This window comes from Stomoxys calcitrans, chromosome 1, assembly GCF_963082655.1.
Source record: "Stomoxys calcitrans chromosome 1, idStoCalc2.1, whole genome shotgun sequence".
In the NCBI taxonomy this organism is placed as follows: domain Eukaryota; kingdom Metazoa; phylum Arthropoda; class Insecta; order Diptera; family Muscidae; genus Stomoxys; species Stomoxys calcitrans.
Window position 1 is genome coordinate 122848560 of NC_081552.1, and position 25170 is coordinate 122873729.

General features: G+C 37.7%; 1 protein-coding gene across 6 annotated transcripts in view; it reads right to left on the reverse strand.

Moving 5' to 3' along the window:
- The window catches only part of LOC106091696 (muscle calcium channel subunit alpha-1), a 479054-nt gene that overhangs the window by 380613 nt on the left and 73271 nt on the right, over positions 1–25170 (reverse strand). For all 6 annotated transcript variants that reach the window (XM_059370822.1, XM_059370821.1, XM_059370825.1 and 3 more), the window contains one exon: positions 1561–1763. In XM_059370822.1, the coding sequence (XP_059226805.1) occupies positions 1561–1763 (203 nt within the window). The remainder of the gene's footprint in view (positions 1–1560; positions 1764–25170) is intronic.

Consider the following 25170-nt stretch of genomic DNA (forward strand, 5'->3'; position numbering starts at 1 on the left):
AATAAGCGATTACTCTGCCCTTTTTGCAATTATAACTCCATCGACGACGACAATTGCAAGTAAAAAGTTTTTTTTTTAACATTGCCAAACAAATTGTGAGAAGTGCGCCAGACTAAGCCCGCGCCTAACACAAATGCGAGATGAAACCGAAGCTATTAGATCTAAGCGTGAATTAAATATGAATTTTAGATATTAATGCTGTCACCAATTGGAATAAAGTCTACTTTGGATTACTCGAAATAAGTGTTTTTCTTAGACGGGGCGCTACATATCGCAATACGGGAGTTATTGTGCAAAATTTCGCTGTATAGGGGCTTATGAAATAAAATTAGGATGTCGGCTACTAAGGAAGCTATGTTAGGTTTGGACCGATTGAGACCATACTTAGTAGGTATATTGGAGGTCATAGGAGAAGACACTGTACAAAATTTTCGTAAAATCGAAAAAAATTACGCCTTCTAGAGGCTGAAGAAGTATAATCGCGAGATCGGCTTATATGACCCGAGTAAAAAAAGTTGATACGGTCAGATCCAATTATATCTGCCATCAGATATAATTGAATCCGAAAAATGGTTATATATAATTGGATCTAATTGTATAAAATTAGGTCTTATTGGATAAAATTTCATCTCATAATGAATTTGTAGCAAAATCTCATAATGAATTTGTAGCAAAAAGCGTCCATGGGGAATAAACTTGGGACCAGAAACAGCCTTAAATTGTCGGAATGTTTAAATGTAATTAAGAATATTTAAAATATTATTATTTTACATTCTGTAACCATATTACATTTAAGAAATAAAACTCCTATATTACCAATTGTTAACATCAACAATCACATATTAATCAAATTTTAAAAAATAAAATATCTCTCGTTTTAAGAATTTGAAACAATGTTAGTAAAATAGCGAATACTTTAGAATTACTTACGTAAATATATTATTTGCCATATAATATGTAAGCATTTCTTCTTTAGAACACAGAAAGAACAACATAGCATATCTCTTTGGATAAATTTATATATAGGAGATATAATCATATCTGGTTCCATATCCAATTATATCTGCTATCAGATATATTTATATAGCATCAGATACAATTATGTTTAAATGGATATGGCAGATCCATTTGGATCTAATTAGATCCAACTTTATCTTATACCAGATATATTTGGATCTGACCATATCCTTTTTTTAACTCTGGTAGAGATTTTATTGAAATATTGTTTTCAAGAAAATATTGTTGTTCACAAAAATTTCATTGAAATTAAGCCTTACGAAAATGTTTCATTAGAATTTTGTCTAAGGAAGAAATTTTATAAAAATTTTGTCTTAAATTTTTTTTTTAAATTTTGAATCCCGCAGCCCTGGTCGAAAGTCGCCAATGTCATTATACTTTGTATTTCGTTTGTTATCAAAAGCAAAAAAAAATCCCGATTTGTAGACACTATTTTTCAGTCTATAGATTTCAGATGGACTATATCAAGTAACCTGTTGTGATATGGCCTTCATTAAGACCGATCTTCCGCAATCAATTGATAAATAAATTTGTAAAGGATACTTTGAATCTACAATTTTTATACAAAAGGCACGCAAAGGGTTTTTAAGGCTCAAACAGAACAGCACATTTTCAGGACGGTCAGGTTGTTTGTTTCCAGGTCTTCTTTGAGGTTTCTTAGGAACGGCTGGTTTCACTTTATTGGAAGCATTTTCCGTCTCATTATTGGCAGTAGCGGCATCATCCATGGTTCCGCATTGAGTCTCCTTTTAAGTATAAAATTAAAAAAAGTTTCAATTAATAAATAACATAGCTAATAATAGTTCGTAAAATATGATGGTTATATAGAAAGTCAAGATTTGCCACATGTCACTGTTGTTTCATAAACGTTATTTAAGAAGCATTCAATTGCATGAACTTCTTTGTTCGTGGTAAGATTTTTCGAGTACATCTTATCTTCATAGGTTTTATATTCAAAATACTAGCTGGACCGGGCCCGCTCTGCTGCGCCTTCCTTTACGTTGTATGGAACAAAATTTTCCTTGGAATATTTATTCTCGACAACTTAAATGCTTTTAGTGAAATACCATGCTACGTAAATAGTATATCGCTTGACAAAGAGTTAAACAATATAAGTGCCTTTATTTGAATCCCATATGATCTTTATTGGTCTTCGAACTGAAGTGTAAATGTATGGTGTACTCCATTCTAAAAATACTTTATTTCAGCCCGATATGCTCATGATGTCTGATTTAGGGGTGTTTTCGGGGGTAAGGCGTTCCCCCAGACACTTGGCCCTGAGAAAATATCAGCATCGTGCTCTTCTCTCAAATACCATTTATTTAAACCCCATATTGCCCTTGGGTTTTGATAAACAAAATTGGTTATCAAATTAGTTTTCTAATCTCAAATAGCATTCATTTGAGCCACATATTGGCATGATCGAAAAATGTGTTTTGGGGAAAGGGTGATATCAAGTAACCTGTTGGTCCAACATTTGGATATAAAATTCGTATTCTACTCTTAAATACTTTTATTTGAGCCCCCATATTGCGATGGTCAGTAAAAAATTGCTGTTTGTGGGGAATTTTGGGAAAGTGGTAGACCCCCAGAAAATTGGTCCCGAAAATGGGTATCAATTGTTGCTCTACCCCCCAATTCCTTTCATATAAGCCCACATTGACATGGTCGGTAAATATGCCTGATTTAAGGGTGTTTTGGGGAGTGGGGTGGTCCCCCAAACACTAAGCCCTGAAAATATATCAGCAACGTCCTCTATTCTCATATATTTGAACCTCATATTGCCATTGGCCTCAAAATTGGATATCTAATTCGTCGTCTAATCTCAAATACCATTCACTAAAACCACTTATTGAAAAAGTCAGCAAATATGTCCTGTTTGGGGTATGGGTATGAATATCGAGCTCCACTGTCTTAAAGACCGAAATTGTCTTGGTGAGCTAATACAACCTGCTTGGGGGTTGTTATGGTGGTGGGACGTCCCCTAGACAGTTGGTCTCGAATGTTGATGTCAGATTCATGATCTACTTCTAAATACCCTTCATTTGAGCTCCATTTTTCCATAGTCGACAAACATGCCCGATTTGGAGGTGTTTTGGGGGATGGGGCGCCCACTCAGTGACATGGATTTTAACATATATACAAAATTTGTGTTCTACTTTAAAATACCTCTTATTTGAGTCTCATATTGCAATGGTCAGCAAATACTTCCTATTTGGGTGGTGTTATGGGGGTGAGGTGGCCCCATAGACACTTTTCCCGAACATTGATATCAGATTCGTGCTTTACTTCCAAAGACCTTTCATTTGAGCCTCATATTGCTTTGGTCGTAAATTTGCCTTCTTTGGGGGATGTTCTCGGGTATGTGGTCCCACATCTGGATATCAGATTCGTATTCTACACACAAATACCTTTTATTTAAGCCCCATATTGCCATGGTCAGGAAATAAGTCCTGTTTGGGGTGTTTTGGGGAAGGGGTTGACCCCCAAAAACTTTGTCCCAAATTCGGATATCAGATTTTACTCGCAAATACCTTCCATCTGAGTCCAATTTTGCCATGGTCGGTAAATATGTCCGATTTAGGGGTGTTATGGTGGTTGGGGTGGGCCCCCAAACACTTGGTCCGACAATTGGATATCAGATAAGTTTTCTAATCTTAAATATCTTTGTTTGTTGGTTACTATAAGAGAGCACACAAAATTTCGCTTAAATTGCACCACCCATCTCCGAGATTTAGCGTTTCTGAAAATTAGGGTAAGGGGGAGGTTCCGCTCGCCCTTCAGATTTAGTATAGTACCCTATTTTTACCACGGGATCATTATGCACTATCAGTGAAAATTTCAAGAAAATCGATTCAGCCGTTTCTGAATCTAAAAGGAACACACAAACAAACACAAATTAATCTTTATATATAAAATATTCGTTTTTTGCGCTGGTCTGGAGGTAACAATTGGGCCACTCCAATAACTAAACTTCCCCAAATAGACATTTTGGTAGTACACTCAAATGAAAGGTATTCGTGAGTAGAGCACGAAATTGATAACCACTTTCGGGACCAATTTTCTGGGGAGCTACCCCTTCCCCAAAACACCCCACAAACAGCAATTATTTGGTGACCATCACAATATGGGGCTCAAATAAAGGTATTTGGGAGTAGAATACGAGTCTGAAATCCAAATGTGGGACCATATATTTGGGACACCGTTCCTTCCCAACAGCCCAAACAGTACAAATTTACCAACCAATATGTGGCTGAAATGAAAGGTATCTGAGATTAGAAAACGAATTTGAGTATTTGGGGGACGCCTCATCGCATAAACTCCAATTAAACCAACGACAATATGGGGTTAAAATAAATGGTATTTGAAAGAAGAGCTTGGTGCTGATATTTTTGGGCCAAGGACAACCTACCCCCGAAAACACCCCTAAATCGGACATCATGAGATCATCACTCTCAAATAAAGTCTTTTAAGAGTAGAGTGAGTGCATCTAACATCCAAACTTAAACCCTCCGAGCGTATTGAATTCATAGACCAATACCGATGATATGGGAATTGAGATAAAGGCATTTATATTGTTATACTGTTAGACAAGCGGTGTACATATATTATTTTCGTAGCATGGTATTTCACTAAAAGCTCTTTCATTGTCGAAAATAAATATTCAAAAGATTATTTTGTTCCATATAAAGTAAAAAAAGGCGCTTCGGAGCTGGCCCGGTTCACATAGTGAAATATATATATATATATCTATAGTTCAGCATAACTTTGAATCGTGTATCCCGACTCAATGGCATTGTTAGGTTTATTACACACTAGCCTTCAAAGTCTAAAGATGTTAAAAAATCTGCTACGCATGATTGAAATTCCTATTTCATAGTTGCCATAAGGCACAGGGTCACTGGGCATATAAATTATTAATTTATTATCTGTGCTATAAAGTAGTTTTTGTGTCAACGAAACCGAGAAAAAAACGTTAGTCTTTTCGCACCTGTCTCAAAAATTTTTTTAAGTGTTAGTAATGGCAAAGTAGATGTTCGCTTGATTCTGGAACGCCTTCGGTTGTCGATACAACTGCAATCACTTTTGAATGAGATACAGGAGCGGGTTGCTGATGAATATATACGCTATTTCCTTCACCCTGCATTCATATACATCTTTATCTGTAAAAAAAAAGTCTGTGAAAAGTACACCGTCGTTCTACCGTCGACATTGATCCCCATGTGTAGGCATGAATTTCTTTATTGTTCGGGGACAAAAGCTGAGTCCCGATAACAATAGATGAAGCCGGATATTCCAGCTTTCGTTAAAGAAAGTTTTTCTTACAGCACTGTTGTCATGATGCTCTCGAATTAATCAGGATTGGTTTTTTTCCTCAAAAGCCGCAAAGTGAAAAAACTCCTTTTTATACCCACCACTAAAGGATGGGGGTATACTCATTTTGTCATTCCGTTTGGAACACATCGAAATAACCGTTTCCGACTCTATAAAGTACATATATTCTTGATCAGCATAAAAATCTAAGAAGATCTAGACATGTCCGTCCGTCTGTCTGTTGGAATCACGCTACATCCTTAAAAAATATAGATATTGAGCTGAAACTTTGCACAGATTCTTTTTTTGTCCATAATCAGGTTAAGTTCGAAGATGGCCTATATCGGACTATATTTTGATGTAGCCCCATATAGACCGATCCTCCGATTTAGGGTTTTAGGCCCATAAAAGCCACATTTATTATCGGATTTTGCTGAAATTTAGACAGTAGGTTGTGTTAGGCCCTTTGACTTCCTTGGTTGTTTTGGCCCAGATCGGTCCAGATTTGGATATAGCTGCCGTATAGACCGATCCTCCGATTTAGGGTCTTAGGCCCATAAAAGCCACATTTATTATCCGATTTTGCTGAAATTTGGGACAGTGACTTATGTTAGGCTTTTCGACTTCCGTGTCGTATATGGTTCAGATCGGTTTATTTTTAGATATAGCTACAAAAAAGAACAATATTTTGTTATACACAATTGAACAATGACTTGTACTTATTAGTATTTGGTCCAAATCGAAACATATTTCGATATAGCTGCTATGGGGCATAAGGTATGCATTTTTCACCGGATTTTGGCGAAAGGTGGTTTTTCATATATACCCGAGGTGGTGGGTATACAAAGTTCGGCCCAGCCGAACTTAAACCCTTTTTACTTGTTATCAGTCAAGAATTCTAAATGATCCAGACGTTGGTAGAGGCTTTCAGTAACAAATTATTGTTCGCCCGTATCTCTAAAACAGAGCGTTACAGTTGACTACTTTTCACATCCTTGATCTTCGGAAGGCTAAGGGAAAGGATTTAAATGTTTTTTAAAGTGTTAGCGAGATTTACAGTTTACAGTTTATGAGATATAGTTAATTCTACAATATTTTAAAATACCCAATTTTTCGCTTTCGAGAACGATAGTGATCGCTTTTTGATAAATTCATATTCAAATCCTGGCAAAATATGTCTGTAGAAAACAAAATAGTAAAAATGCATTAAGTTTGGCCGGGCCGAGCTTTGGATATCCATCGCCACGGATATATATCTTATTTACATTGCATCTAAATCCGATAAAAAATACACCATTTATGAAATATCCGCAAGTTAATATGGTCCAATTACGATCATACTTAACAAGGATGTTGAGCGGAAGGATGCATCGCACCGTTTCAGCGCGTAATCACAACCTCAATTCAGCAGATCGGTCTTTATGGGGGCTATATCACGATCAGAGATGACCTCTCGGAAACCCTGACGTATATAACAAACATTTCGGGCATATTATACATAATTTGAAAACGTAGCCAAAAACTTAAAAAATACGACAATCATTCAAACATATTTAAGATGTTGTGAATTTCTGATTATGGCCGCATAGGTTAGAAGGTCTATAAGAGAAAGTGTCTGAGTTCGAATGTTCGAGATCGAGAACATCAAAAACAATTGCAACTGTTGTTCCCCCTCACTTCTTGTTTGAACCATTGAGTGGAGGGGATGTAGTTTTATTTCGCTTTGCAAGAACTTTCTGTATCTCGTAATAGGTAGTTATTTTTCGAGAAATTTTTAAGTCACTCAAGGATAGCTACGATAGTGTTATCTATTAGGCGGTTCATGATCTGCGTCTATTTACAGTGGAGCGGCAGATCTAGAACCCAGGAGTGGGCTTAGAATGAACTCCAAAGACCCAACAGCTACGGTATGTTACCAGGCTGTAGCATGTTGTGTGCTACTGAAACCTAAACTGGTGGAGCGGCTGCTCCAGGTTCCACTAGCCGACAGACGACTGGTCAGCAGGGACTTTCGTCTCAGACACCAGGTTCGAGTCTTGAGCTTTCAGGCAAAAGGCTGTGGTCATCTGGAGGACATCCCATGCCTAAAAAAACTAGGGAGAACAATAGTGCTTATGTCGCTAGGGACAGTTTTGTGATGGCAGTTGTCGACAAGGGAGAAGAACAGGTCTACATACCTATGATTCACTAGAGTGCGATAGTCAGTGGACTGTTATCAGTATACTCCGATGTTCTTCCGAAATTTCCTGGGTCTCCCCCAGTTTGTGACGATGCAGATTGGTATCAAGCCCGATAAACACTAATTGCCTTCGGGGATAAAAAAGATTGGTGAGATCTGGTCAGGCGCATCTCTGGATTAAGTCAAGATGGAAGATATTCCTTTTCAACCAATGGCACCCGCTTGGATACCAAGGATTCTCTCAGATCCAGAATCCATACTTAGGACACTAAGGGAATGTATTCTCAATCTTTCAACCACCAACGGAAAGATTAGTAAATTAGATAAGGTAGTTAGCGACCGGAGACAGGCAGTATTCGTACTAAACTCCGGCTGTCGCAGACCTTAACAAATCTGATGAAGTTGTGACCTACGGATTCAACAAGTTGAAGGTATATGGAAGCGGTGGGGTTGGGGAATTAGGAGATGACTCAGTAGTTTTTACTGAACACTTGCTTAAGGCACTATCGAGCACATCCCTAAGGTCTGTAGGATTGCCAAAGACTGGAAGTCCCCCTGCCACGATCGGAACATTAAAGAAAGGCAACGAAACGGGACTCGATAAGCCCTGTGTGGATGGGTCATCCGGTTGGATTGGGCTCAAGGCATGCACCAGCGGGGAAGGACAGCAGCAACTACATCCAACTAAATTTATTATTCAAAACAGCGAAAGCAAACTTTTCTGCTGTTTCAGCAAACATAGGGCAGCTGTATTAGAAAACATTTCTTGTTGCTTTTTAAACCAACAAAATTAGCTTTTTTGAGTACACAATTCAGCTGAAAAAAATTTTATGCCATTTTTACGGTTGCCTGTTACACCCTCCACCATAGGATGGGGGGTATACTAATTTCGTCATTCTGTTTGTAACTACTCGAAATATTCGTCTGAGACCCCATAAAGTATATATATTCTTGATCGTCGCGAAATTTTATGCAGATCTAGCCATGTCCATCCGTCTGTCCGTCCGTCTGTCCGTCCATCCGTCCGTCTGTCTGTCGAAAGCACGCTAACTTCCGAAGGAATAAAGCTAGCCGCTTGAAATTTTGCACAAATACTTCTTATTAGTGTAGGTCGGTTGGTATTGTAAATGGGCCCTATCGGTCTATGTTTTGATATAGCTGCCATATAAACCGATCTTGGGTCTTGACTTCTTGAGCCTCTGGAGTGCTCAATTCTTATCCGATTGGAATGAAATTTTGCACGACGTGTTTTGTTATGATATCCAATAACTGTGAAAGTATGGTTCAAATCGGTCCATAACCTGATATAGCTGCCATATAAACCAATCTTGGGTCTTGACTTCTTGAGCCTCTAGAGTGCGCAATTCTTATCCGATTGGAATGAAATTTTGCACGACGTGTTTTGTTATCATATCCAACAACTGAACCAAGTATGGTACATAACCTGATATAAACAGATCTGGGGACTTGACTTCTTGAGCTTCTAGAGGGCGCAATTCCTATCCGATTTCAATGAATTTTGCATGACGTACTTTTTCTTACTTCCAACAACTGTGTCAAAGAAGGTACAAAGCGGTTCATAGCCTGATATAGCTGCCATATAAACCGATCTGGGATCTTGACTTCTTAAGCCTCTAGAGGTCGCAATTATTATCCGATTTGCCTGAAATTTTGTACGACGGATCTTCTCATGACCATCAACATACGTGCTTATTATGGTCTGACTCGGTCTATAGCCTGATACAGCTCCCATAAAAATCGATCTCTCTATTTTACTTCTTGAGCCCCCAAAGGGCTCAATTCTTATTCAAATTGGATGACATTTTACACAGGTCTACAACATATAATTTAATTGTGGTCCAAAACGGACCATATCTTGATATCGCTCTAATAGCAGAGCAAATCTTTTCTTATATCCTTTTTTACCTAAGAAGAGATGCCGGGAAAAGAACTCGACAAATGCGATCCATGATGGAGGGTATATTGGGTTGCCCAAAAATAATTGCGGATTTTTCATATAGTCGGCGTTGACAAATTTTTTCACAGCTTGTGACTCTGTAATTGCATTTTTTCTTCTGTCAGTTATCAGCTGTTACTTTTAGCTTGCTTTAGAAAAAAAGTGTAGAAAAAGTATATTTTATTAAAGTTCATTCTAAGTTTTATTAAAAATGCATTTAGTTTCTTTTGAAAAATCCGCAATTACTTTTTGGGCAACCCAATATAAGATTCGGATTAGTATACCCCCCATCCTATGGTGGAGGGTATAATTAAAGCAACAACTTTTTATCATAATTAAAATTTTTAAATTTTAAAGTAGTAACAACAACAAATCTAAAGCAATGATATGATATCGAAACTGAACATTTAGCAGAGCTTTTTCGAGGTTTATAGGTTTTACTATTTTTTATACGTTTTATACAAGTATATGACGTTCTCGAAGTTTACAACTGTTTGACAGTCAACTTGTAGGTATCGTCTTACGGACCATCTCTGAACAAGATAAAGTTCGATAAAGTCGTAGCCCAACTTGGAACATAAGCTATCTATATATATTCATATTTAAACACTGTAGCGTGATTGCAATTGACGAACGGACGTACATGGATGGGGCGTTTTAGAATTTTGCGAGGAAAATCAATATCTATAGAAATGGATATTTCGGTGTGCCACAAACTGAATGACTAAATGAATATATCCCCGTTCTTAAATGGTCTTTATTAAGAACCATATGAGAATCACCCATGCTTATACCAAATCAACCACATTGTCAACAAGCACACGACAAGAAAAATAGTACTATATCTGAAGCAAAATATACCCGAATACATGCATTGTACTACGTGCACTCACTGAAATCCGAATCAATCTTTCTTTTTGCAAAAAAGACTTTGCCAATTCTACCACGTTGCCGAAAAGCGCACGACAAGAAAAATAGTACTATATCTGAAACCTGTACCCGAGTACATGCATTATACAACGTGCACTCACTGAAATCCGAATCAATCTTCCTTTTTGGTGAAGGGCTCATTTTATGCATTCACTCATCTCGTAACTTGGTGTCTGGTTTATCTGTTTTACTCAGTTCTCAATTGTCTCCAGGATTCACTAATAGAAGGTTAGGTCACATGCAAAACACAAAGTGGATAGGCCCCATAAACATCATTAAGGATGTCAAATCTGACGATTGAAAATGTCATCATATAGGAGAAAACGTAAACAAAGAATGAATGTAAAAAGAGAACAAGTTGACATCCTCAATGCCAAGTACTGCCAAATATTAAAAAAAAGTATATCGGCTGATCGCTTGGCTTAACCTTATTCAGTGAATCCTGAATTGTCTCATACAATGTTGTATTTTTAAACGAAGAGTTCAGTTCTTGAAATACTCTATGATTGTTAGTGTGTCTTGAAAGCATAAATTAATGGTGTTGCACAGGCCGTTGTTGTTTATGAGTTGAGGCCTTCCGTAATTTAGAGAGGTGAGAAGTAATCAACATCGACACCCTGTTTTGTGGGCTAATATCACTTTATTCCTTAAACCCTATCTACAAATGTCAGGCATTTTATACTGCTGAAAACAGTAGATCAAATTTTTATACCCTCCACCAAATCGGTTCATAATCAGGTATAGCTGTCATATAAACCGATCTTGGATCTTGACTTCTTGAGCCAATAGAGCGCGCAATTCGTATCCGATTTGGCTGAAATTTTGCGTGAGGTGTTTTGTTTTGACTTCCAATAACTATGCTAAGTATGGCGTAAATCGGTATAGAACCTGATATAGCTGCCATATAAACCGATCTGGGATCTTGACTTCTCGAACCTCTAGAGGGCGCAATTCTCACCCGATTTGGCTGAAATATTACACAATGACTTCTACAGTGTTCAGCATTTATTTATGGTCCGAGTCGGACTATAACTTGATACAGCTCCAATAGCACAACAGTTTTATTCAATATTCTATGTTTGTCTAAAAAGAGATACCGCGCATAGAACTCGACAAATGCGATCAATGGTGGAGGGTATATAAGATTCGGCCCGGCCGAACTTAGCACACTCTTACTTGTTTTAACATCTGGTTGAAAAGTGGACATCTTTTGATTCGTACCATTTTTTACTTCTTGGACTAGATCTTTCACTAGATTACAATGGCTGAAAATTTGGCCTCAGTAATTCCGTTCCTAGGCCTGAGCTTTTGCACCATGTTGACATATATAACTTCAATGGGCTGATTCAAATTATTCAAACAGTGCTGGTAGAAAATGCCTTTTTGTTGTGTTCTGCTATCTGTTGGTTTGTAAATATTTGAGGTTTCCATGGACTAATGCGTTTCAGAAGTGTCATTTTCAAATTAGTCGCCGTCAACGATGCCAGTTTGTGGAATGTTTCCATCGGCCACTTGAAATTTCCCCAAAGCCATTTGGTGGATAGTTTTGTTGCTACATCAAACTTTAGCCAGCTTTTTTCCGATGAATAGATCGACCAAACATTTATGGCGACCAAGAATAAGATTTTCCATATGGTCATAGATGAATGTTTAGCGGCGTTCGAAACGGAATGAGACTGTTAGTATGCACCATCTTTTGGTATATTTAAAATATTGGTAAGACATATTTTTGTAAATTGTATTGCTTGTTTATACTACAAGTTTAAAACAAATTTAAAATGCGAATTTGAAAAATAATTAAAAGACTAGAAAAATTGAGTTAAAGATCGGCCGAGCCAAAATTTCCATACCCGTCACCATAGATCTTCCGTGAACTTTGGAGTTGACTCCAAAATAAAAGTTTTGGAAACAACTAGGTAACGTTTTCACTAGTATTTGTGTTAACTTTTCAGTTACACGCCGCACTGTGGGGAATTTTACCTCAAAAAGTGTGGTTTAATTAAAAATTGAAATTTCAAGCTATAACACAGTCTTAAACCATGTTTCCACCAGAGCCCAAATCCACTTGATTTGAGATAATCTCCAAAACCTGTTTCCAGTGAAGTTTTTGACAGCGTTTTTATTATTGTATTCCCATTTTTATTGTGTTCACAATATACAGTGCGGTCAGCAAATAAGTTTGTGAAACGATTTCATTAAATTAATACTAAATTTTGAATTTCAGTAAGAAATTGTCAGATGTTAAGAAAAAGTGCTGCTCAAAATCCCAATAAAAACTGGTATTCAATGCAAACCCAGTGTTGCATTTGAATTTGGACGGAGATTTGCTGCAAATCTCCTCGAATAAGTAGATTTGCTCACATTGAAAATGTATGGGAAACCTCGTTGCAAAACACGAGATTTCAAAAATCTCGACGCAAATCTTGGCTTGGTCCAAGTGGAAACATGGTACTAGGACATGTTACCTAGTTGCATTAGGTTCATGAACATGCACTTTTTTGGTTTTTAAAACCACAAAAATTTTTTTACGTTTTTTCGGAAAAACTATAAGTCATATGACCCGGACTCTTTTAACCTATCTGTTTCAGCTGTTGAACTAATTCTCCAAATTTTGCTCCACTATACATTTTGATTGAAAATTTTCAATTTTTTTTTATTACACTAGAGTTTTTAAGAAAGGTCATGTCAACTCTACTTAAGTTCAAAGAGTCGCTGTTTAATTTCTACTAAATAGTTATGTATGTATATATAATAGTATATCTATATATATATAAATGAATTTGTGTTTGTTTGTATGTTTGTTTGTTTGTGGGTTTGTAAATTTGTTTGTTCCGTATAAACTCAAAAACGGCTGAACCGATTTCTTCCAAATTTTCACAGATTGTGGGGAGTGGTCTGGAAGGAGCAATAGGCTATATATTTTATTGATATCGGTAGGGGGCGGACCCGTCCCCTTACCCTAAAAGTACGACCCCAAAATGAAAGTGAATCGATCGGGACAATGTGGGACTCAAATGAAAGTTATTCAGGAGTAGACTACGAATTTCATATTAAAAATTCGATCCAAGTAACTGGGGGGCCACCCCGACCACAAAACCCCTTAAAATTGGTTTATTGGACGATAATCACAATATGGGACTCGAATGAAAGGTATTCGGGAGTAGATTACAAAAAAGGTCAGGAAGGAGGAAAAGGCTTTTAAGTTTGTTGATATTGGAAACTTAAAATCAAAAGTGAACCGATACGGACAATGTGGGTATCAAATGAAGGGTATTGGGGAGTAAGATACGAATATGGTATTAAAAATTGGGATCAATTATGCGAGCGGTCGTCCAACCCCAAAAACTCCCTCAAAACAAACATATTGGACGTAAATATCAATATGGGACTCGAATGAAAGGTATTCGGGACTAGACTATGAATATGACATAAAAAATGAGGTCCAAGTAATTGGGGGTCTCCCCACCCTCAAATGGGAATATAATTCGATCCTTGCTAGATGAGCTTCAAATAAAAGGTATTTGGTGACAAATTACGAATATAACTTTGTGTCCGCCTCCAATAGTTTATTGGAGTGAGACGTCCCCCACTAAACGGCTGTATACACCAATTATGACAATATGGGGTTAATTTCTAAGTATAAGGTTGTGGACTGCGAATATGATATATTTATTCTACTCATATATCTAGCGGACCACCTCACCTCAAAACAGTTGATCAATTATAATGACCTAACAGGACACTGCCGAATACCCCCAAAGTTATGACGTTCAGTGTGACAGGAGCAGTTGCAAACCTTAACGTCAAGTGGCAGCCATTTTTAGCTCATCGACAACGATCCTTCTTTTACTAGAAAAGTCCAAACAACGTGCTGCTGGGCAACATTTTCATGTTCAAAATTTGAGACAAATCAGATCAGAATTGAGGCGAATAGGGGCTCAAGAGGTCAATATCCAAAATCGGTTTATATAGCAGCTATATCAAAACATAAACCAATATGACCCATTTAAAATCCCAACTGACCTACACCAATAGGAAGTATTTGTGCAAAATTTCATGCGCCTAGCTTTATCCCTTGGAAATTTAGCGTGCTTTCGACAGATAGACGGACCGACATGGCTAAATCGACTTACAATGTCAAGACAATCAAAAATATACATGTATACTTTATTGGGTCTCAGATGAATATTTCGATGCCTTACAAACGGAATGACGAAATTAGTTTATGATAGAGGTTTAGTTTATGATAAAAAAAACAAATTTAGTGGTCTAGGCCGTAAGTTTTTATACTGTAGTCTTAAATGGATAATGATTATTGTCGCAACTATTATTGAAGGAATATCCAGTGCTGAAAATATTTTCTGATATTTATGCCATGGGTAAGCCGAAGATACTTACCCCTGCGCAAGGGTGACATTAGATAGGCCGATATAAGTGGAAATTCGGTTGAATTCAAATATAGACAAAATGATCACAATGTGATGGAAATCAACATCGAGCATCACCAACAACAAATTCAGCGCCACCTATTGGGGGGTAAAAATTATTTGAATAGCAAAGCCAAACCGAACAATAAAAAAGAGCGCGAGAGGTACAGGAGACTGTGTTCAAGGTTGATCATATGCTTTTTCACTACTGTTTTGACAAGTTGTCTGTTCTTAAAATAAGTAAAATAAAGGAACTAACCTTTGACTGTTTTCGGTATTATTTTTGGAAACCCTCCAACCCTGGGACAAGCTTCCACAAAAGTTTTATGAAAACATGAAATATATACGTAACTTAGTGAATGCAAAGAAGAGTAGACGGACGGACGGACGGACATGGCTAGATCGACATAAAATGTCACGACCATCAAGAATATATATACTTTATGGGCTCTCAGACGAATATTTCGAGTAGTTACAAACAGAATGACAAAATTAGTGTACCCCCCATCCTATGGTGGAGGGTATAAACATCAATTTGTGTTTGTTTGTAGGTTTGTTTGTGTGTTCCTTATAGACTCAGAAACGGCTGAACCGATTTTCTTGAAATTTTCACAGATGGTGCATAATGATCCTGTGGTGAAAATAGGGTACTACATTTTTTGATATCTGAAGGGGGCGCGGACCCTCCCCCTTACCCCTATTTTCAGAATAGCCAGACAGGACTTATTTACTGAACATGGGAATATGGGGCTTAAATAAAAGGTATTTGAATGCAGAATACGAATCTGATATCCAAATATGGGACCAAATGTTTGGTGGGCCGCCTCTCACCAAAAACATCCCCCAAAGGGGACAAATTTACGACCATTGCAATGAAAGGTCTTTGGGAGTAAAGCACGAATTTTATATCAATATTTGGTAACAGTGTCTATGGGGCCACCACACCCCCACAACATCACCCAAATAGGAAGTATTTTCTGTCTATTGCAATAGGAACCAACTGTCTAGGGGACGTCCCACCACCATAAAAACCGCCAAATAGGACGTATTTGCTCACCAAGACAATTTGGGTCTAAAAGAGAGTGGAACTAAATATTAAAATTATTTACAGTTTTTAGGGCCAAAACCCCAAACCGGATATATTTGCTGACTTTTGCAATAAGAAGTTTAAATGATAATAGAAAACGAATTTGATATACGATTTTGAGGCCAATGGCAATATGGGGTTCGAATAATTGATATATAGAGCACGTTGCTGATATATTTTCTGGGCTTAGTGTTTGGGGGACCACCCCACCCCCGAAAACACCCCTAAATCAGATATTATGAAAATATTGGGCAGAAATAAAGTATTTTAAGAATGGAGTACACCTTACATCCAAACTTAAATTCGAAGACCAATAAAGATCATATGGGTTTCAGATAAAGGCACTTATATTGTTAAACTGTTAGTCAAGCGATATACTATTTTCGTAGCATGGTATTTCACTAAAAGCTCTTTAATTGTCGAAAATAAATATTCCAAGGAAAATTTTGTTCCATATAATAAAAAAGAAGGCGCAGCGAAGCGGGCCCGGTTCAGCTAATCTTATATATCAAAATCAATTTGTGTTTGTTTGTTTGATTGTTTGTTAGTGTGTTCCTTATAGACTCAGAAACGGCTGAATCGATTTTCTTGAAATTTTCACTGATGGTGCATAGTGATCCCGTGTTGAAAAAAGGGTTCTACTTTTTTTTAGATATCTGAAGGGGGAGCGGACTTTCCCCTTTACCCTAATTTTCAGAAACGCCAGATCTCGGAAATAGGTGGTGCGATTTAAATGAAAGGTATTTAAGATTAGAAAACGTATCTGATATCCAATTGTCGGACCAAGTGTTTGGGGGACCACCCCAACCCCCAAATCACCCATAAATCGGACATATTTACCAACCGTGGCAATGTGGGACTCAAATAAAAGGTATTTGCAAGTAAAATTCGAATCTGATATCCAAATTTCGGGCAAAGTTTTTGGGGGTCTACCCCTTCCCAAAACACCCCCCAAGTAGGACTTATATCCTAACCATGGCTATATGGGGCTTAAATAAAACGTATTTGAGTGTAGAATACGAATCTGATATCCAGATGTGGGACCAAGTGTTTGGGGTGCCGCCCATACCCGAGAACATCCACCAAAGAAGACTAATTTACGACCATAGCAATATGGGGCTCAAATGAAAGGTCTTTGGAAGCAAAATACGAATCTGATATCAATGTTTGGGAAAAGTGTCTATGGGGCCACCCCACCCCCATAACACCACCTGAATAGGAAGTATTTGCTGACCATTGCAATATGAAGCTCAAATAAGTGGTATTTTAGAGTAGAACTCGAATCAGATATATATTTTCTAATCCATGTCACTGAGTGGGCGCCTCATCCCCCAAAACACCCCCAAATAGGTCATGTTTGCCGACTATGGAAAGATGGAGCTCAAATAAAGAGTATTTGGAAGTAGACCATGAATCTGACATCAACATGCGGGACCAACTGTCTAGGGGACGTCCCACCGCCATAATAACCCCCAAGTAGGACGTATTTGCTCACCAAGAAAAGAGGTAAGACAGCGGAGCTCGATATTCATGTCCATACCCCACACCGGACATATTTGATGGCTTTTTCAGTAAGGGGTTTTAGTGAATGGTATTTGAGATTACAAAACGAATTAGATATCCAATTTTGAGGCCAATGGCAATATGAGGTTCAAATATATGAGAATAGAGGACGTTGCTGATATATTTTCAGGGCTTAGTGTTTGGGGGATCAACCCACTCCCCAATACACCCCTTAATCGAGCATATTTACCGACCATGTCAATGAGGGCTTAAATGAAAGGAATTGGGGGGTAGAGCAACAATTGATACCCACTTTCGGGACCAATTTTCTGGGGGTCTACAACTTTCCCAAAATTCCCCACAAACAGCAACTTTTTACTGACCATCGCAATATGGGGCTCAAATAGAAGTATTTGGGAGTAGAATACGAATTTGGTATGCAAATGTTGGACCATGTATTTAAGGCATCACCCTTTTCCCCAAAACACATTTTTCGACCATGTCAATATGTGGCTCAAATGATAGGTATTTGAGATTAGAAAACTATGGTATTTGTGAGAAGAGCATGATGCTGATATTTTTTCTGGGCCAATTGTCTGGGGGAACACCTGACCCCCGAAAACACCCCCAAATCAGACATCATGAGAATATCGGGCTGAAATAAAATATTTTAAGAATGGAATACACCATAATCCAAACTTCAATTCGTAGACCAATAAAGATCATATGGAGTCAGATAAAGGCACTTATATTGTTTAACTTTTTGTCAGCGATATACTATTTTTGTAGCATGATATTTCACTAAAAGCACTTTAATTGTCGATAATAAATATTCCAAGGAAAATTTTGTTCCATATAATGTAATGAAGGCGCAGCAGAGCGGGCCCGGTCCAGCTAGTATTATATATATTATAATTATTATGCGTTTTTCGCATCCCGCATAAATTTAGTTGGAGTCAATTTGAAGGCCCCCTGGCATCCTTAGGCTCGAAGTTTTGGTTTAGGGATAAAATTATTAATATAATATTATGCTATGGCCACCTCCATCACCGGACTCCAATCCTATTGAAATCCGCGAAAAATTGGAAAAATCAACCGAGACAATTTAAAATTCTTCCCCTTTACCCTAATTTTCAGAAACGCCAGATCTCGGAGATGGGTGGTGCGATTTAAGCCAAATTTTGTGTGCTCTCATATAGAACCCTAAAAATAAAAATCTGGTATCCAAATTTCGGATGGGGTACCTAGGGGGGCCGCCCCACACTAAAACCTGCCAATCACGACAATATGGGACTCAAATGAAAGGTATTTAGGATAAGAAAACGTATCTGATATCCAACTGTCGAACCGAGAGCTAGGGGGACCACCCTAACCCCCAAAACACTCCTACATCGGACATATTTACCGACCATGGCAATATGGGACTTATATGATAGGTATTTGCGCGTAGAATATAAATCTAATATCCAAATGTGGGACCACGTTTCTGGGGCTCCACCCCTTCCCCAAACAGGACTTATTTTCTGATCATGGAAATATGGGGCTTAAATAAAAGGTATTTGAGTGTAGAATTAGAATCTGATATCCAAATATGAGACCAAGTGTTTGGGGGGCCGCCTCTCCCCAAAAACCTCCTCCACAGGGGACACATTTACGATCGTAGCCACAAGGGGCTCAAATGAAAAGTCTTTGGGAATAAAGCACAAATCTGATATCAATATTCGGGAAAAGTGTCTATGGGGCCACCCCACGCCCTCAACACCACTCAACCCCCAAAATACCCCTTAATCGGACATATTTACCGATCATGGCAATATGGGACTCAAATGTAAGGTATTTGGGAGTAGAATGCGAATCTGATATCCAAATGTTGGTCCACGTTTCTGGGGGTCCACCCCTGCCCCAAAACACCCCCCAAACAGGACATATTTACCGACCATGGCAATATGGGACTCACAGAAAGGTATTTGCGAGTAGAATATAAATCTAATATCCAAATGTGGGACCACGTTTCTGGGGCTCCACCCCTTCCCCAAACAGGACTTATTTTCTGATCATGGAAATATGGGGCTTAAATAAAAGGTATTTGAGTGTAGAATACGAATCTGATATCCAAATATGAGACCAAGTGTTTGGTGGGCCGCCTCTCCCCAAAAACATCCCCCAAAGGGGACAAATTTGCGACCATAGCCATATGGGGCTCAAATGAAAGGTCTTTGGGAGTAAAGCACGAATCTGATATCAATATTTGGGAAAAGTATCTATGGGGCCACAACACCACCCAAATAGTAAGCATTTGCTCACTTTGCAATTGAGGCTCAAATAAGAGGGTTTTTAGAGTGGAACTCGAATCCGATATATATTTTCAAGGCCAACTCACTGAGTGGCCGCCCATGCCTCAAAACACCCCCAAGCCGGTCAAGTTTGCCGACTATGGAAATATGGGGCTCAAATTAAAGGTATTTGGGACTACACCACGTATCTGATATCAACATTAGCGACCAACTGTCTGGGGGACGTGCCACCACCATAACAACCCCCAAATAGGACGTATTTGCTCACCAAGTCAATTTGGTGAGTAAAGAGAGTGGAACTAAATATTTATAGTTTTTAGGGCCAACACCCCAAACCGGACATAATTGCTGGCTTTTGCAATAAGGAGTTTAAATGAGATTTGAAAACGAATTTGATATCCAATTTTGAGGCCAATAGCAACATGGGGTTCAAATAAATGATATATATGGATATATGAGAATAAAGCACGTTGCTGATATATTTTCCGGGCTTACTGTTTGGGCGACCACCCCAATCCCCAAAACACCCTTAAATCGGCCATATTTACCGACCATGTCAATGTGGAGCTTAAATGAATGGTATTGGGGGGTAGAGCAAGAATCGATACCCAATTTCGGGTCCAATTTTCTGGGGGTCTACCCCTTTCCCAAAATATGGGGTTCAAATAAATGGTTATAGATAAAGGGTGATTTTTTTGAGGTTAGGATTTTCATGCATTAGTATTTGACAGATCACGTGGGATTTCAGACATGGTGTCAAAGAGAAAGATGCTCAGTATGCTTTGACATTTCATCATGAATAGACTTACTAACGAGCAACGCTTGCAAATCATTGAATTTTATTACCAAAATCAGTGTTCGGTTCGAAATGTGTTCAAATTTTGACAAATTTTGTTCAGCGATGAGGCTCATTTCTGGTTGAATGGCTACGTAAATAAGCAAAATTGCCGCATTTGGAGTGAAGAGCAACCAGAAGCCGTTCAAGAACTGCCCATGCATCCCGAAAAATGTACTGTTTGGTGTGGTTTGTACGCTGGTGGAATCATTGGACCGTATTTTTTCAAAGATGCTGTTGGACGCAACGTTACGGTGAATGAACACATTTCGAACCGAACACTGATTTTGGTAATAAAATTCAATGATTTGCAAGCGTTGCTTGTTAGTAAGTCTATTCATGATGAAATGTCAAATACTGAGCATCTTTCTCTTTGACACCATGTCTGAAATCCCACGTGATCTGTCAAATACTAATGCATGAAAATCCTAACCTCAAAAAAATCACCCTTTATATGAGAATAGAGCACGATGCTGATATATTTTCCGAGTTTAGTGTTTGGGGGACCACCCCAATCCCCAAAACACCCTTATGTCGGCCATATTTATTGACCATGTCAATGTGGAGATTAAATGAAAGGTATTGGGGGGTAGAGCAAGAATTGATAACCACTTTCGGGACCAATGTTCTGGGGGTCAACTCCTTTCCCAAAATACCCCACAAGCAGCAATTTTTTAGTGACCATCGACCATTTTTTCGACCATGCCAATATGTGGTATTTAAGATTAGAAAACGAATTTGATAACCTATTTTGGGCCATGTGTTTGGGGGACGCCTCATCGTGTAAACCCCCCTAAACCAATGGCAATGTTGGGTTTAAATAAATGGTTTTTGAAAGAAGAGCACGATACTGATATTTTTTCAGGGCCAAGTGCCTGGGGGACCACCTCACCGCCGAAAACACCCCTAAATAAGATATCATGAGAGTAGCGGGCTGAAATAAAGTATTTTAAAATTCTAAAATTCGAAGACCAATAAAGATCATTGGGGACACGGACAAAGGCACTTATATTGTTAAACAATTAGTCAAGCGATATACTATATTCGTAGCATGGTATTTCACTAAAAGCTCTTCCATTGTCGAAAACAAATATTCCAAGGAAACTTTTGTTCCATATAAGGTAAAAGAGACGCAGCGGAGCGGGCCCTGGTCAGCTAGTATATATATAAATCTGAACCGATTTGCTTCAACCTTAAACATTTTCTGCAATTTATATATGCCGAAATTCTTAAGATCGAACTGCCCGTTGATTTAAACGACACATTTCGCCATTCGGACTCGTCATAAATTGAGCTCAAATTTGAATCCGGCAGCACTCAGTTGATATTGTGAGAAAAAAGTTTCCCTCTACTTTTTTCTTTTGTGCGATGTTTGGAAATATTAATCTAAACCATATTTACCATATACGAGACAATAAAATACATTGTTCCAAATTTCAACGAAATTCATTCAACCCATACCATACCATACCAAAAAGTGAATTTACATGCACCAAACTTGCGCAGATAAAGCAAGGGCATATTTTAAATTTCCTCGAAAGCATAGGGATAATGTGCCTTCAGTGCCGTTCGATAGGCTCCATAAATTTAACCTGGTGCGTCGGTTTATATGGGGACCATATAAAAGACTTTCGGTGCTGAAAAATCGGGAGCTATATAAAGGTGTTATCAGATAAGCACATATTCGAGCTTTACCGGTGTATCTATAAAACAGATAGACACGGGTAGGGGCATATTTAAATTGTCTTCGGTCTTTACGGCGATCAAGAATATCCATACTTAATACTTATTTCAATGTATATGGTGGTAGGTATTGAACAATAAAAAAAGTACATTAAATAAACATGCATACCTTCTTTCAGTGTTATCTGGAATTTCATAGGATTATTGAAGATTAATATATTAAACGTTAAAAACAAAATATGCCTATCAACCACCCATTGCAACATATTGTTCTTGTGGTACTTGTCACATGGACATAATTCAAAACTCTTTTCCGCAAAAAAAAAAAAAAAAAAAAAAAAAAAAACGGCACTGCACGTGAATGCAGTGAAATGTTTTTTGGCCCATATTATTTTCTCTATCATCAAACAATTTAAGCTCGAGTATTATACCTGTAAATACAACAGAATTAAGATTGGTTAGAACATGTATAATGAAATAAACATAATTAAACACATAAATATATGATAACGATTACAGCTGGATTAAAAAGGAAATAACCTATTTAAAGAGGAATGAACCGAAGAAGAAACATTTTTACAAATGAATTTTAATTTGGTAATTTTGGTAAGTTCTGATAAAATAATAATTTTAATAAAAAAAAATGCCATGATATCAATTCACTATGGTGAGATGTAAAAATGGTGCAGAGAATATTTTACACTACTGAGAAAAAATTTAAATTTTGCTGTGCCAAACAGTTACGTTCCCACAATGCAATTTTTTTCATTTCTGCCGAAGCAAAAATAGGCGACGCTTTTGTAAGTTAACAAAATTTATTTCAAATCACCCAAAACTAGCTTAAAAACAATTGTTTAATAAACTTGCAACAATAACAATTGTCTAAAATTTCATTAACACATACAAAACGATTGATTGCTGATGCCGACGCCACCCAACAAATATTTCACACATCGGTTGCAAATGTTTTTAATATAAACATTATTTTTGCCCATTTCTTTCAACAGTGAAAGATCTTTCATCAATTTTTAAATGGCAATGTCAAAAACCGATAATATTTTTAACAATATTGTCAATAAATCATGAAAAATAACTATGTATTGGGTTGCCCAAAAAGTAATTGCGGATTTTTTAAAAGAAAGTAAATGCATTTTTAATAAAACTTAGAATGAAATATCTTATATACTTTTTTACACTTTTTTTCTAAAACAAGCTAAAAGTAACAGCTGATAACTGACAGAAGAAAGAATGCAATTACAGAGTCACAAGCGGTAAAAAAATTTGTCAACGCCGACTATATGAAAAATCCGCAATTACTTTTTGGGCAACCCAAGATATGCAAATCTATCTACACATAAGAGCTATAGGAAAGTTTTTCAAAAAAAAGAACACATAAAATTCAGAAATAGGCAAGAAATTTGTATGGTTCATATAAATAATGTTTGAAAATTATTTCATGCAAATGTTGACCGTGACTGCGCCTAAAATGGTCAATCCGCTTAGTCCAATTTTGGCATACTCTTTCCAACATTTCGGCCGGTATCGTACGAATAAATGCTTTAATGTTGTTCCAATGCGTCAATTGAAGTAAACTTGCCTGTATAAACATGAGCTTTAACATAGCCCCACAAAAAATAGTCTAAAGGCGTTAAATCGCGCGATCTAGGCAGCCAGCTGACCTGTCCCGAACGTGAAATAAAACGTTCTCCTAACTCGCATCTCATAAGTCCATTGTTAAGCGTGCTGTGTGGGATGTGGCAACATTTATGCCATCAGCCCATGAAACGCACCAAACTCTGACTTTTTCTGGATGCATTGGTAGCTCTTACAATGCTTCTGACTGATCTTCAATCCAAACTCGACAATTCTGCTTATTTACGTACCCATTGAGGCAAAAATGAGTTTCGTCACTTAATAAGAGAAGAGCGCGGTGAACTTTCGTAACAGAGCAGGCATTTTAATAATAAAATTCAATAAGTTGCAAGCGTTGTTCGATTCATGTTTAAATTATAGACCAAACTGAAGATATTTGGAAGTAAAAAAAAAAACACGAAACGTGCGTCAGCTGTTTAAACCAGTGCTGCCAAAGAAATAAAAGCTTAAAAACCACCCTTTAAATAAAAATTAATTTGTGTTTGTAAATTAGTTTGATCCGTATAGACTAAAAAATGCTAAAACCGATTTTCTTGACATTTTCACAGATGTATCGGAAGATGTTCAAGTATCCAAGGGGGCGCCCAACCCCAGAAACTGCTAAAACAAACATATAAGACGTCCATATCCATATAGGACTCAAATTAAAGGTTTTCGAGAGTAGACTACGAATATGACATAAAAAATGAGGTCCAACTAATTGGGGGTTACCCCATACTCAAAAAACCGCTCAGATGGGAATATTAATCGATCATAGCTAGATGAGACTTAAATGAAATGTATTTGGAAACAGATTACGAATATGACATTAAACTTTGTGTTCAAGAATCTAGGTGGTGCTTTACCTCCTTAAATCGCCTCCAATAGGTTATTTGACCCATTAAAGCCATCGGGGATTCAGTGATAGATAATTTTGAGTGGAGTGCGTCATTAAGTGAAGGGGCACATGGTAAAGGGCTATAGACGCCATTGGGGTTCAAATGACGGTTATACGGTTGGGGACTGCGAATCTGCTATATCTAGCGAACCACCTCACCCACCTTAGATTAAGTTAGGTTTAAGTGGCAGTCAGACTCACTTAGACGTTCTCATTAGATGTTTTCCGATTAGACAGTGATCGGTTATGACGAACATAATGACTGAGACGTCTGTTCTAGCCAATGACAGCAACGCGATAGACCTCTTCAAGTATAGATTAGGCAACATAGTTTTGAAATGCTCACAACCCCCTCTCTGTGACCATCTATCGTTCGTTGTCCTGCGGGATTGCTCTTGAAAATTTATCTTACAT